Genomic DNA, 15212 nt, shown 5'->3' on the forward strand with positions numbered 1-15212 from the left:
ACAGTAGGACTATTCCAATAATAAAATAGGAATAATAGTCTGTAGTTTGTCGACAGATTGAAAAGGTCCATGTTTGAACATATAAGCCTCTGAAAGAGTGCCATTTCCCCTAGTTCTCATGTTGGCTCATCCAACTGTTGCCTTTTGTAGACCGCAACTTCATGTGACAAATAAAAGAGGGGTGATCATAAATGAAAGACCAAAACTTTATAATATTTTCCTTTTTTATTATCTCAGGAATTGTTTGTTTTCATATTAATATAATATCATAGTTTCATACAGTGAATACATGTCAGCGGGTAATGACGAATGCACGACCTGATACCGAACTGCCTCACACATACAACTCATTTCACAACAAATATTACAATACAATCATTTATAATCATTCTGTGATCAGCACACGGCCACTTCCTAACACTCACGCGCCATCTTTATAAACTGGAGTTTACATTCCCAAATTCAAAATAAGAACGCCAGTTGGCGCCTCAGAAAGTGGCCAGTGTGACCAGTATAAACATTTAAAAAACTTCCATAGCAGCAGTAGAAACAGAAATGTCGCAACAAAACACAGCCAAGAAATGATACAAATAGCATTAGGTCGTGTAGTTAGTGCATCTACCGTCTACTTCACAATCAACATCGCAACCTCGGAGTACTGACAGTGAATAAAATATTTGGTCGTACACGCTATATTAATACAAACGTACACAACTTTTACTTTATATATTAACATTTATTTAATTTTATTATAATCAATATAAGTTACCTATTTAGTAGAATTTTCTATTCTTGCATTTTACTAGAACAAAGTGCATTAAACAATTATATATTTACTTTATAAGCTTATTGTTGAACAGTATTAAATCAGTTTCGAGTATAAAATAAAATTGTAGTAAAAAAATGCAGTCGTTTTACAATAGCGCCAAGTAAAGTGAAGACGCACCGAGTAGACTATGAGGCGATATGTGGCTGCGCCGGTTGCCATGGCAACGACAGACAAGATACGCGTGTTCCCGTTACATCAGTACATCTAACTCGACAAACCGCAGCAACTCGCCAGATACGAACAAATCTAAAGGCCTTCACACGTATGTCTGCCAAAACAATCGTTCCACTACACTACGGAGATCCCTTTGACAACACAGCGAAAGGCCTCCTTTACATAAATACGATATAAATACGACGCTAAATCACAAGAATTTGATTATTATAAGATAGTTATTGTACCGTCAGAACAATCCTTTATACATCCCCCGTATAAAGAAATCGTGATATGAGATATTGTACTATGATAACTTGTTAGCATTAATTTGCATTATATACTTCAGTTGCTACCACAATATAACAAACAGTACACTCGGAACCGAACAGACATTATAATTATTCTCTGTTCTCCTAAAGATATGAATCTAAGTGACGGTCGTTTAGTCAAGCGACGCCAAAACGTTTATAGAAACATCAACAAAAAATAACGTTCATAAAGATTATGATAAATATTTGTAACAGATAACAAGAGTTTCACAAAGACAGTTCACATCACGTAATGTACACAAATAATAAGTTCCACCTGAGACGTAGCGCGAACAGCGCCGCAGCCCACAAATTATACAAAACCTGTTTCACAGAAACAGCCAGGAAAATATCAATAGAAAACATACTTATATATTCGTTGCACATACAAAAAGCAGTGAATAATTTGCTAATCATATATAACGACAGCGTACACCGACTTTATCAATAATAACGTTATATGCGTTACAATATTAATTAGATTAGTTACAACAACGATGGGAATGAGTCAACGGTCGGGGCACTACGTGTTCGGGGCGCTACCAACAACGTGTCCTACGCTAGAGCACACTAGACAACATGCCTCCGAGACGGCTTGGTCTCCGTAACCTTCCTATACTCGGCAGAACCTCCGCTACTCTAACAAGCTAAGGCGCGCGGTCCGGATAATACTGAGCGGGTATACATGAGCACTCACTTATATCGTAGCTGTATCAATTCATGTTACTAACTAAACGTATGAAATCAGGACACGGCAGTCTGTGTGACTAGATCCCGAGGGTGTTGCACCGCGCACCGTCACTACCGACTTAAGCTTACGTTAACCTGTATTTTTTATCAAATTTACTTCATTTTTTCATTTTAGCTTTAAATACACATATACACTTCAACGTTGAGATTTAAAGATAAGTTTTTATTCGGCTATCACTGAAAGGTACATACTTTATAATGTATACTTGATAACAGACACGGGTCGTCGGAACGCGCGGACACGTTACTACAACATACACAAATATACAAGAAATAATTGACTGCCGCTAAATTTATTTAGACATCTCTTTAGATCCCAACAACGCAATATGATTATGTAAACAATCTGCATATTAAAATATTCACATCTACTACCAAAATATATAAATATGGACAAAATATACAATAGAATGTAAAGCTTGGTGTCCCGCGCTCCGCCGAGCCACAAACAACAGCGCCTAAGAAAGAGATAACAACGTTAGGATAATACCCATAAACATATCGGTATTTAATAGTTACACATTTAGTTTACAATTACATACATTATTAGTTTATATCTTATACTATCGGTTGCTTGCGGAGACATTTTAATGAAGTCATAAGTTTTCGCGATGAATATTTTTTTAGGTTTTTTTTTGTAGGCAAATGTCTCGGCAAGCGGGTGTACTATAATAGTTATTGTATCGGAGCGGCGCCGCCCGTGCGCACGAAGCAAAGACAATGCGTCACTACAGCTATCCATTTGTTACAAGCTAAATTAATTCTACCATTTTGGTAGCTTCTTAATTTTTGTAACCCCACGAACCCGCCACGTGAAAGTTTATGAATTTTGAAGCTTAAAAACATTTTTTCATTTTTTTTGGAAGATTTTTTAAAGTTGATAATTTAATAAATGACTCCGTACATTTAAATACGCTGAATGTACATTTGCCGACGAGGAAGCTACAACGATAATAAGTAGAGTTAGAGAAAGGCACTACCGAAGAGAATATGCTCTGAAATTAAAGATTATAAAGGAAATTATATTTTCAATCACACCAAATCACACAACTTAGTAGTTTGCAATTTTATGAGTATTAAGGGTTAATATTACTCTCATCTATCAAAGATTTTTGCTGCTCTTTAAGTAGCACTCAAAGGCTCATTTTGAGTATGTTGCGACACTCTTATATCATTAATGTTTCAAATATTATAATCCAGCATTTTCTACCTTTTCCTTCCCCAGGCTTATCTTTCCACTTCCACGATTTTCTATAGTTTTAAATAACCGTGAAAGTAAAAAGTAAGACTCTTTAGTCGCGACCGTACATACCCGCATACGTAGTGTATACTGCCAACATAATTATAAAATAATAATAATTAACATAATAACAGACGCTCGGAACCTGCACAAACCTGTTGTACTTTACAAACACCCTCACAGTGGAATTTATACACACAGCACACATCCTTCTATACAAAACACAAAAATATCTGTGACATTGACATTAAGTTGCAAAATACATAATAAAAAAGAAATATTACACAACAAAAAAAATGATTTTAAAATCAATATCACAGATACGCGGCAATAATAATCTATTTATACAAAATAAACAATAAAATTAACGCGGAATAATATTACAGCGCGATTATTAATATACAAGTACCGACAGGGTATCACTCTAGTCTCATACTGGCGACGGACACACAAAAACAATTTAGCACTTAATAATTTAATATTTGTTTAAGTCGCAGTAGAATTATTAACTGGGTTCATTTAGTCTGGCAACATTATCCCCAATATGAAACCAGTCTTACATGGTAATGTAAACTTGCAACATTTTAGGAAAGTGTCGCATTTATGAGGTAAGAACATTTTCAGATTATACAGTCGATAATTATTTTTAATAATTTATAATTGAAGCAATTTAATAATGAGCCTTTTCATAATCTTTTGCTATCAAATAATTTCAAATAAAGATAAAAACTCAAGTTTTCTTTCCTTTTCTTTGGCTTTTCGGCTCTATTTGGACCAATACTCAAATGGGGGCAAGCCGTAAGGAGAAATAAATAGCAGACCTTATGTAACATCAATAAGGACCAGTTTCGTGTGGCACGTTACTATAATACGGGAGCATTAAAGAGGTTACGAGTATATTGTCGCCTCTTTGTAACGTTTGAACATTCACTCAAGAATCTCATTAAGCGAGGAACAACCCACTCTTAAGAACTTTATTATAATGAGGGAAGTTTACTCGCCAGTGTACCGACAGGCTTCAGGACAATGTGTACATAGCCGGGTAATATTTACCGAGCAATGTGCATATTGCCCGAGCCTGTCACAACGCGTTATAGTTACAACTAACAGACTATACAGTATAGTGAAGAAGCTATTAGGCCTCAATTGCAGACAACAATATATTACACTTTTATATTTAATTTATTTATAATTAAGATTTTTCCGTTAATGAATCGGGTATTTAAGTAATTGGCCGGGTACAGGCAGTATGGTTTTACCAACTGACGTAAACTACCCGTTTTCTATACATGCTAAGCCTAAACTTTGTGATATGATCCTGTCATGCGACTTCGCCTATTTACTTGAGCATTCCGCACTCTACCCGGTCAATGCCTAACTGCCCGATTCACAAACGTAGCAGGAATTAATATACACGCCCAGACATCACCGTTTGATCGAGACCCCAACTTGCAGTAATCAAATTGACTAGCAAAACAATTTGTATTTTTTTTATATAGTTGGTTTGTAAGCAGTTGGTAAAAATGTTATTAATTAAATTTCACACCGATAAGTTGTTAATAACGTAGGATTTTTTGCAATTTTTGCGAACAGATTTTTAAATTACATATCGCACAAAAAGTATTGTAGTCATCGTGCATTAAAATAAGATTATTTACCAACTAGAGCAAACCAACTTCCTTCAAAGGTTCTGTACAAAATAACCCGTTTCCGACCACAAAATCATTTGCTTTGATTCTATTTATTCAAAGATGGACTTATAACTTCTGTCGTAGATAGATTATAGGAATCTTGCTACATTCTACCGTCATTAGGTACAGAACCCGTTATACTAATAATAACAAAGATTAGGATATGCAATATGTATGTTTATACATAACCGACGACTCGCGCCGTCCTACATTGGAATGCTGAACGATTTACCTAAATTATAACGAACGTATACTTTGACCATGCATCTTCACCAGTCTGAAGTGACATAGCTTATTTCAGACTAGCCAAAATACGTCATCTGCACTGCATAAGGCTAAGATCTAGAAAGACCAGCGGTTATCAATTTTGCGTGACATCTCGTGTCTTGTTTGAGAGAATTCGCATTGAATTTATTGAGTCTCGTAAATATATGTTTGCAATGATTGCTGGAGTGGTGAGTTTATGCTTGCTATGAGCGTTTGTGTCAGTTGTCCTGGCGGGACAGCGCGAGCGCGAGCTGCAGCTCGTGGTCCTCCTGGCGGCGCCGCGCCTCGGCCTCGGCCTGCAGGCGCCGCGACTCCGCCGCCGCCCACGCCCACTGCTGCTCCTCCGTCGGCAGGGCACCCTCCGACACCACGTTCTTCTGCTTCTTCTCCTTCTGCTTCGTCCGCCCGATACCACCTATCGTGTGTACAAGAGACTTGGCATATTTCACAGGCCGCGGCGACTTCTCCTTCTTGGAAGGCAGCGTGTTCGTGGTGGGCCAGGTCTCGTTGAGGTTCTTGTTGGCGTCGGTGGCGCCCCAGTCCGTCGCCCAGTCGTCTGTCTTGTTGGCCCAGTTGTCGGTCTTCCAGTCACTGGCGGCGGTGGTGTTGGTGTTCTTCTTGCTGGAGGCCCAGGCGTCGGCGGAGCGCGTGGCCTGCGCGGGCTGCGCCCAGGCGTCGTCGGCGGCCCAGTTGTCGTTGGGCCAGGCGGCCCACGTGTCGTTGTTGTTGGCGGGCGCGCTGGGCTTGGGCTTGAAGTCTGCGCGGGCGGCGAAGGGGTCTGTGGCGAGGGGCGGCGCGGACACGCGGCCGCTGGGCCGGCTGGGGGGGGCGGCGCTGCCGTTGAGGGGGGCACCGGCCGCGAAGAAGTCGTCGGTCTCGAAGCCGGCGACGGAGGTGGGGCGGGCGGCGCCGAAGGGGTCGAGCCGGCGCGAGTCGGTCTGGTCGGCGAAGGGGTCCTCGATGTTGAAGGGGTCCTCGTAGCGGTAGTCCTTGAAGGGGTCGTCGGCGAAGTCCATGGCGGGGGCGGGGTCGGTCTGGGCGACAAAGGGGGGGTGAGAGGGGGGAGTGCCGCCGCGCCGCCGCCTAGCGCTGCAAGTGGGAGCAAGCACACGAGCGTGTTAGCCGAACGTTAGTCACACTGCCATGGGCCACCATCAACACGCACTGATAACATATTCAACACATTTTCACAATGGGCATGATGACGTTTACAAAATACAGATTCTATCATCTTTACTTTTTAAGGTAGGGTTTTCAAAACGTCCATTTGTCACTAGACTGTATTTCACTTATCAACAAAGATATATGTCTTGCACTCATAAAAGCAGCAACTAGTCGGTTTTATTTATTTTAACAAGCAATAAAAAAAATGCCGCTCAGAGGTACGAAAAAATGACGCCACAAGAAAGTTAAACACGCTATGTCGCATCAATTACAGAGAGAAAAGAGACTATACGTGACCAATCTAAAAGAGGAACTTTTTTAATATTATTCGTCATCACTGCCCATTGAGTAAAATCTGCAAATGTAAAGGATCGTTGCGTGTTCATGGCGTTATTATGATAGATATATACAGGTAGAGTTAAATCGGTTATTTGACAGAAATGAAAATAAATAAACCATATAAATGAACCAAAAAGTAAATGGGGTGGGGTGAGCATGCACTAACACGTCAAGCATACTAGTACCTACTAAACATAAATATTTAATAATACTCAACTGATTAAAAAATATAAGGCAGAATAATTGTACATGTAAAGTAAATAATATATTTTACGACAAAACTACATGAATGAGATATGCGACCCGATTTTCTACTACACCCAATATCTCGCAATTTTGTTTAGATCTTTCAAAATGACTTTCTCAAAAGAATAAGTTCATGCAGTTAATTTTATTATCGCTCCTTTTACCACCCAATTAATTATGCAGACATAGTCATGGAAAATGAAGTCATATAAGAACCAATTTTTTACCAGATTTCATTGCATATAAGAATATTTGAAAAATTCATGAATATAAACTTGAATACATATACTAATCCCCTACCTTACCAAAAACCATCAACTACAATGCCCCTATCTACAAAAAGTACGGTCTACATAAAAATGAATGAGCATGCAATATGAATGAAAATAATAAATAATGGTAGTACGGCCAACATAAAAAGCGTGGTCAGCGTGTGCAGCAACCAAACGAACGTGGGGCGGCGAGAATGGCATCACGCCACAGAGAAAGTTACATTATACGTTAGAGGATTACCAATATAATAATAATAATATCTTAGATAAGCTTTCTGATATTTTTTTATGAAGAAAGTTTAAATTAAAACATCATTATTAGCCTCTCAAATACGTTTATGGTTATTGAGACCTACATTTTAACAGCAAATCATTGAATGTACCTACATCATGGAATAAACAATTTCATTCCTTTTTTTTTTTTTGCTCAAATATTAATTCAAATTACTATGACTTTACTTAGGCTAAGCATTACAAGTATTTATAAAGCTACGAGAAAACGAAAATTAAAACAACAAAAATCGCCAGAAAGCCACAACGCTGAGAGAGTGGCATTTTATATCACGAATATAAACTATTAATCTTCGATAAAACGCCACTCCCTGCTATTCTAAAATTCACATCGCCTCTACGTAAATTTTACTTTCTCTGTCGCGTCATTAAAACAAAAAATAAAATAAAATCGTTTAGCTTATCGACGGCTACCGTCGTCCGCATGCGGCTAAGTACTGGCGGGGAGAAATAAACGTCAAACAATTCAAAACAACATAATCTGGAAAATCAAATCGTTAGCTTCAAATCATAATTGTAAATTATAAGGAATTAACTTCACTGAAAAATACTTATTTTATAATTTTTCTTCAGTAAAGTTGATATAAAATTGTAGCAATGAATATTATGTATTAGGGATTTGAAAGCATGTATATAAACTCTTTTGCAAAAAAAACGGGCACTTATGCGAAATCTTAGTTTTAAGGACTTTACGTGTATTTAAAGGGTTTTAATGATTGTAATATGTTTCTAGCATCAAAAGAGTTAGCCGAGCATGCGTGAGGGTGTATTCTAAATTTGAATTTTGTACAATTGCTAAGAAATTGGTTAAACCTTGTTTTGGACTAATTGCTGGCAGAAAGTTCGTCGGTGTTTTGAAAAGTTTTTGAAGTGATTTTCAGGAAAATGATAATGCAGTTTTAATTAATGATTAATGTACTTTTTTGTTAGATCAAAACATTTTTGATAAACTATGCGTATTTGATAAAATTTTCACCTGCTCTAAATGGGCTATACTGATGATTGATGGCAATGTTAAGAGTTTCGGTATTTTAGTGTAAAGCGTTTTATTGTTTAGATATTGTACCCACGTGTTTTAAAATAGGGATTTTTCATAAATAAACACTATTTAGAAAAGTATCAGTACCTTTGGCTGCGACAAAACAAAATTAAAGTAAGCAGTGCCGATCACAACCCGTCTCCTATCGGACTTTGACATTTAAAAAATACCAAATTTTGTGATAAATGTTAAAATTAACCACATGAAAAATGATGAGGAGGGTTAAAGCTATCTAAAAAGTCAAATTATTGCCTAGTTGAAGCTCTCGATAACTCCATAGGTATCGGGTTACTAAACAACGATTTAGCTGAAAGGGAGTCAAGAATTCAAAATTATTGGCCAAACGTATGTTTCTTAAGAAATGAGCAGTTAGCCGATTATTGTTATGATTTAAGCAGGAAAGTGCTGCAGATGCCAGAAAATCTCGGTGTAGGCAAGTTTATTTAATAAAAAATCCGTGGGATGAAAACACGCTATTTGAACGCTCAGACCCATAGATCTTCAGAGGTCTACGGAGTTTCCCAAGAGACGAGGTTGTTTAAAAATCAGTAATTACGAGACCTTAAGACCTCTTCTCACAGTCTATGTGCTATTTTCTGTATTTTGTAGAATTTCAAGACTTTTAAAAATGTCAAAGTCCTATAGGAGGCGAGTTGTGATGGGCACTGCTTACTTTAAATTGGTTTTATCGCAGCCCAAGGTACTGATACTCTTTTAAATAGTGTTTATTTATAAAAAAGCCATATTTTAAAACACGTGGGTACAATATCTAAAAAATAAAACGCTTTACACTAAAATACCGAAACTCTTAACATTGCCATCAATCATCAGTATAGCCCATTTAGAGCAGGTGAAAATTTTATCAAATACGCATAGTTTTTCAAAAATGTTTTGATCTAACAAGTAAAGTACATTAATCATTAATTAAAACTGCATTATCATTTTCCTGAAAATCACTTCAAAAACTTTTCAAAACACTGACGATCTTTCTGCCAGCAATTAGTTCAAAACAAGGTTTAAACAATTTCTTAGCAATTTTACAAAATTCAAATTTAGAATACACTCTCACGCATGCTCGGCTAACTCTTTTGATGCTAGAAACATACTACAATCATTAAAACCCTTTGAAATACACGTAAAGTCCTTAAAACTAAGATTTCGCATAGGTGCCCGTTTTTTTTGCAAAAGAGTGTAGTAATGATATAAATTATAATGTTGTACTACATATTTGTAATTCTGTATTCATTGCTACTATTTTGACTTAACAAAATAGTGTTATTAAACAGTGTTTTTCATATTTTCAAGAACTTGCGTAATATGAGCACAAAGTTGTTTTTCTTTGTTTTAAAACTTTGTAGTATTATAAAGTTTATATGATATTATACTGAGGTAAGTTTACTATGAAAATACTATTTATTTTCAAAAATATTAAACGTCGCAATATTTACTGTAATATTTCCATTTATTTAAAGTTCATGTCCTCAAAATTATCTTATAGGTGAACTTAGTTTTCTTCTTCATTTTAATTAATTGATCTGAAAATCTATGACATATTTGTGTTGTAAACGTGTCGTTGTCAACAGGTCAATATAGAAGCGGTGCCTACCTTCCCGGGCGGGTTGGGTCTCGGCGGCGCGGGTCGCGGGGGCGGCGTCTTGTGTCGCTTGGGCGGCAGCGCCGGCGTCGGCGTGCGCCGCGACGGCGCGTGCAGCACCGCGAACGGGTCCTGACAAACATATCGATATACCACAGTACTTCACAAGCCGACCTCAACATAGTTGGGAAAAGGCTCGAAGGATGATGACTTCACATCTATTGCACTGCTGCAGCACGAGGTTGTCTCGTTAATATGGAAACTGCGTTGTAATCTTTTAGTAAAATGTATCTCATTTCTGTAACGGAAACCAAAGATGAAGAACCATCTTGTGTAAGGGTAGTTTATAATGTTTGAACTCTTAGCTCAAGTATGCTCCAGCCATAACACTCGGGATTCGCGAAAAAACTGACAGTCGAGTGGAGCACACAATTTTGTTTGACAATAACACAATACAACTATTTTTATATAAGAAAGAACTTAACAAGAGACAGATAATTTATACTAATGAAATCTCATACTGTTAAGTATCACAAAAAAAATATATAAAAGTAACATTGAGATATGGTAAACTCACATCGTCGTTAACCTCTGCGGTATTGTCGTGTGCGGTGAAGGCGTCGCCTGCGAACGGGTCCGCGCTCGACGCGAACGGGTCCGAACCGAAACCGTCCTGTAACAAATAAATTAGTTTAAGTATGAGTATAAGGCAACATCAACGGACATAGAAGGAGATGACCAATGAAACGATGAACGAATTGTGTGATAGACAGTGGTACAGAAAGTGATATGGCTGAACAGAATATTACTTACGAGTTGATTTTGAAGGTGAGGTATGGAAAGAGATAACATGCTACTCCAATTAAAAATATGATTGTAATAAGGGCGGTATTAATATGTATAATAACCTGTTGCGGCAGCGCGTTATGGTTGGGTGCGAAGGGATCGTGCGGCTGTGTAGAGGTCGGGAACGCCGCGAACGGTTCAGATTCGAACCCACCGCCGCTGGCGAAACCGTTACTCTTCGCGAACGGCTCGTCCTCCTGCAGATACAATATCACATTAAAATTTAAATTTCAATTCCCTTTATCTTCTGAATATAACTAGTTTTTACACGTTTCGTGAGGATCTGTTATAGATCCATATAAATTGAAAAACCTTGATTTTGATTTGGGTCCTGTCTACTGGAGCTTACCTATCAACTTTTCGTCTCAAACCAAAAGAGAAGAAAAATGATTTTCTCTCTTTGCTGCTGCGCTGATGAGTCGGAGCTGCTCCTCAGTGAGGATGTGACGTGGTGTACATACCAGTGCATCATTGGGTGTAGCTCCCCGCACGAGGCGCTCGAGATGCTCGGCGGAGTACTGCGGCTGCAGCGTCAGCACGTCGCCCGGCGCCACCCCGGCGCTGCCAGCGTCTCTGCTGCTGCGCTGATGAGTCGGAGCTGCTCCTCAGTGAGGATGTGACGTGGTGTACATACCAGTGCATCATTGGGTGTAGCTCCCGCACGAGGCGCTCGAGATGCTCGGCGGAGTACTGCGGCTGCAGCGTCAGCACGTCGCCCGGCGCCACTCCCGGCGCTGCCAGCGTCTCTGCTGCTGCGCTGATGAGTCGGAGCTGCTCCTCAGTGAGGATGTGACGTGGTGTACATACCAGTGCATCATTGGGTGTAGCTCCCCGCACGAGGCGCTCGAGATGCTCGGCGGAGTACTGCGGCTGCAGCGTCAGCACGTCGCCCGGCGCCACTCCCGGCGCTGCCAGCGTCTCTGCTGCTGCGCTGATGAGTCGGAGCTGCTCCTCAGTGAGGATGTGACGTGGTGTACATACCAGTGCATCATTGGGTGTAGCTCCCCGCACGAGGCGCTCGAGATGCTCGGCGGAGTACTGCGGCTGCAGCGTCAGCACGTCGCCCGGCGCCACTCCCGGCGCTGCCAGCGTCTCTGCTGCTGCGCTGATGAGTCGGTGCTGCTCCTCTAGGTGGGAGATCTTTATGTTCGCCTGCACAGAAGAAATTGGAGATTGGTGTAGGAAACTTCATCTGATTATAAAGTATTATGATGTCTCGGACGAACGAAACAATGACCCCTAGGTTCCGTTCGGAAATAGAAGAAAATACTTTTACATTCGGGACATGTGACGCAAGAGAATTTGAAACACGATAAACATATGTTGCATTTGTGTAAAATAGTTAACGCTCAACATAACTTATGTAACTTTTACAGGACAGGTCCTTAAAGCTACATAAAACGAAGAAATTAACCATTCAACTCCAATTTAAAATTCCGAAAACTGAACTAAAATCGTATTTCATCACTACCATTTCCATGTGACGGACCAATTCAACCGTACAACTTCCCAACTCCATCATAAAGTTACCTGGCTAACAGCGAGCACAGTGCGGCGCAGCTGCGCGGTGACGGCCTCGGCCTCGGCCTCCGCGTCCGCCACGTCGGCCTGCAGCGCGCGCTCCTTCTCGCGCAGCGTCTGCGCCGCCGCCCGCCGCCCAGCCACCTCCGCCTCCGTCTCCGCCGCCGCTGCTTCTTGTGCTGATACTTGCGAACGGAGTTTCTCTACCTACAATACAACATTTTTTTATAAGACTTCCCTATACAAATTTGGACATAAGTTGTAGCATTTCACTATACAACTTTGAACATAAAGTACTTAGTCTATAATGATCCATGTTAGCTTTACAGACTAATATTGAATTTAGGTAGTAAATTTTTTGAGAGAATTAAATACCTATAGCAGTTCACTAATTTCAAATAGGCGCATACATTCTAGTATTTTTATGTAAAGAATCTATGTACGAAATTTCAAAACCGTATCATGAAAAATCACAAAGTTATAAGCTTGTTAAGTTACAGGACTGTCCGTAAAAATACATAATCACCACAAAACGCACACATGCCGCGCAACGCGATAGCACTGTGCGCTCGCGCCCGCTATGAACTCGCCGTGACCGCCGTTGTGCGAGAATAAATGCCTATTTGTGGTGTCCAACATTCAAAGTTTTTTAAATAATTTTGGGAAAAAATATAACATGGTGTAAAAACTATTAGAATCGATTCAGTTACTGATTCTGAACAAACTATATTCAGGTTTCGCACAAACAAAAAATAACGTTGTATATGAAAGTATGGAACACTGTACTACAATAAGTATCGAAGTCAATAAATAAACCGATTTTATACAAACAAAAGATAAGTATAAGTACAGAAATTTATGATAGACTTACCTGTGATTTGAGATCATTTAACCTCTTTTGTGCTTCACCTTTCTGGTTTTCTAACTGTTTTAGTGTAGCCGTTAACGTGTCCAGCTCGCTCTGAAAACATAAACAAGTCACAAATTAATTACATTGTAGGAATACTCTAACATTTTTACAAAAGACCTTACTTCTTCTTTTTCTTACATTTCTACAGAGATATGCAAAATAGAGACTTTTATTTTGAATATTGATCACTAGACTAAATAGTATAAAATAAAGTCGCTTTTTCTGTTCCGGTGTCGCTTTGTACGCTTAAATGTGCAAAAATACGCAACAGATTTTGAAGCGGTTTTTTTAATAGATAGATGCAGTTTTTTTTAATAGATGGAGTGATTGAAGAGGAAGGTATTATTTATATAAAAACATCCAATAAATAGTGGGGAAATACTGTTATCCCATTCAAATCCGGGGCGTGTCGCTAGTTTCTCTACAAATTCTAGCACATACCTGCAAGCTATCCGCCTCCCCAGTCTTGACAGTGAGGTCCCTCTGCTTGGCTGCGAGCTCAGCCTCCAGCGCCAAGCGTTCCCGCGCCAGCGCGTCCACCTCCCGTGCTATCGCCTCCATTTCCGGCGTCGGCTGCGGCCCTAGAGACAGGGCTGGTTCTGTTGGCTTCTGAAATAGATATACAAAAAGTTTGTTAAACAATTGACCTTATATCAAGCCAGTGTCTTTTAAAAAGATGAGAAGAATTCGAATTTGAATTGAGAACGATTTCAAAATCACCGTTCTCGATAAACAAATGACAAATCTGTCACAAATAAATTTTCCTAAAATGGCAAACTGCATTCATTTGGTTATTGTAATATTCATGTTAATAAATAGTACGCTATGCATGTACAACCAGCATATACTAGACCGAGAAAAGGAAATTAACAAAAAAAGCAGAGAAATTTACGGTATCGTACCAAAAGATTGCCTTCCGAACGATTATGAATTAAATTATCTGATGTATCCAAGTGAGTATTCTGTCCTCCTCCCTCCTTGTTTTTTAAACGTAAAACATTTGACTGCTGTTCGAATACAAATATATAATGTATTCAAAAATACGAAATCTTGAAAATATTTGGCCTCAAAACGTTTGTAGCTAATAAGAGTTTTTTGGCGTTTTGGGAAATGTCTTTGTTTATTAGTTGCACCTAGTTTGATTAAATGATTTTGATACTTGATGTTTGAAAAATCTTCTCAATTGAACATCATTTTCGTCAGGAGGCAACAGAAGCAAGCTGACGAAGCTATCGCACGCGTGGCGAGCGTACTACACATGCTTGGCGCGACGTCTCGGCACGGCGACCAAGACCCGAATGATGCCCAACGTGATACTCATGGTATTCCAGGGCGCGGTGGCCCGGCTGCCGTGCAAACTGTGCAGCGAGCCGGGACGATCGTCACATGTCAAGTGGATGTATACTAGGGTATGTTATTCGACGTGTAGGAAGGTGTGACTGATTTTCTTCTAGGTTGGTTTAATATGACCCGTGTGAAAGAACTTAGGTCGGGATCCGCTCAAAAATGTTGATTAGTTTCTCAAGTAGACAGAGAGAGTAGACAAAGACATAATTATGATTATTACACTTGACTAAAGATAAATAAATTAACTTTAAGCAAGGGGCTTATTGTGAGGAAATCATCAAACAACCCCTGCTGCTGTGTGTGCAGTGGACTAAAACCATTTGTTCCTTTCTGGAGCCGGGTAATTAGGCCGCGCAAACTTTTTCAAACAATCACGCAGACAGATTTGAAGCCCCTAGAGTT

General features: G+C 39.5%; 1 protein-coding gene across 1 annotated transcript in view; it reads right to left on the bottom strand.

Moving 5' to 3' along the window:
• Positions 1–205: 205 nt before the first annotated feature.
• LOC110377932 (epidermal growth factor receptor substrate 15-like 1) overlaps positions 206–15212 on the bottom strand; it is a 35617-nt gene continuing 20610 nt past the window's right edge. Inside the window, 9 exon segments of the mRNA XM_064038278.1 lie at positions 206–6275; positions 10199–10318; positions 10764–10859; positions 11095–11229; positions 11494–11633; positions 11701–12184; positions 12563–12760; positions 13425–13514; positions 13905–14072. Of these exon segments, the coding sequence (XP_063894348.1) occupies positions 5460–6275; positions 10199–10318; positions 10764–10859; positions 11095–11229; positions 11494–11633; positions 11701–12184; positions 12563–12760; positions 13425–13514; positions 13905–14072 (2247 nt within the window). The 3' untranslated portion in view covers positions 206–5459.

Source organism: Helicoverpa armigera, chromosome 15, assembly GCF_030705265.1.
Source record: "Helicoverpa armigera isolate CAAS_96S chromosome 15, ASM3070526v1, whole genome shotgun sequence".
NCBI classification, from domain to species: domain Eukaryota; kingdom Metazoa; phylum Arthropoda; class Insecta; order Lepidoptera; family Noctuidae; genus Helicoverpa; species Helicoverpa armigera.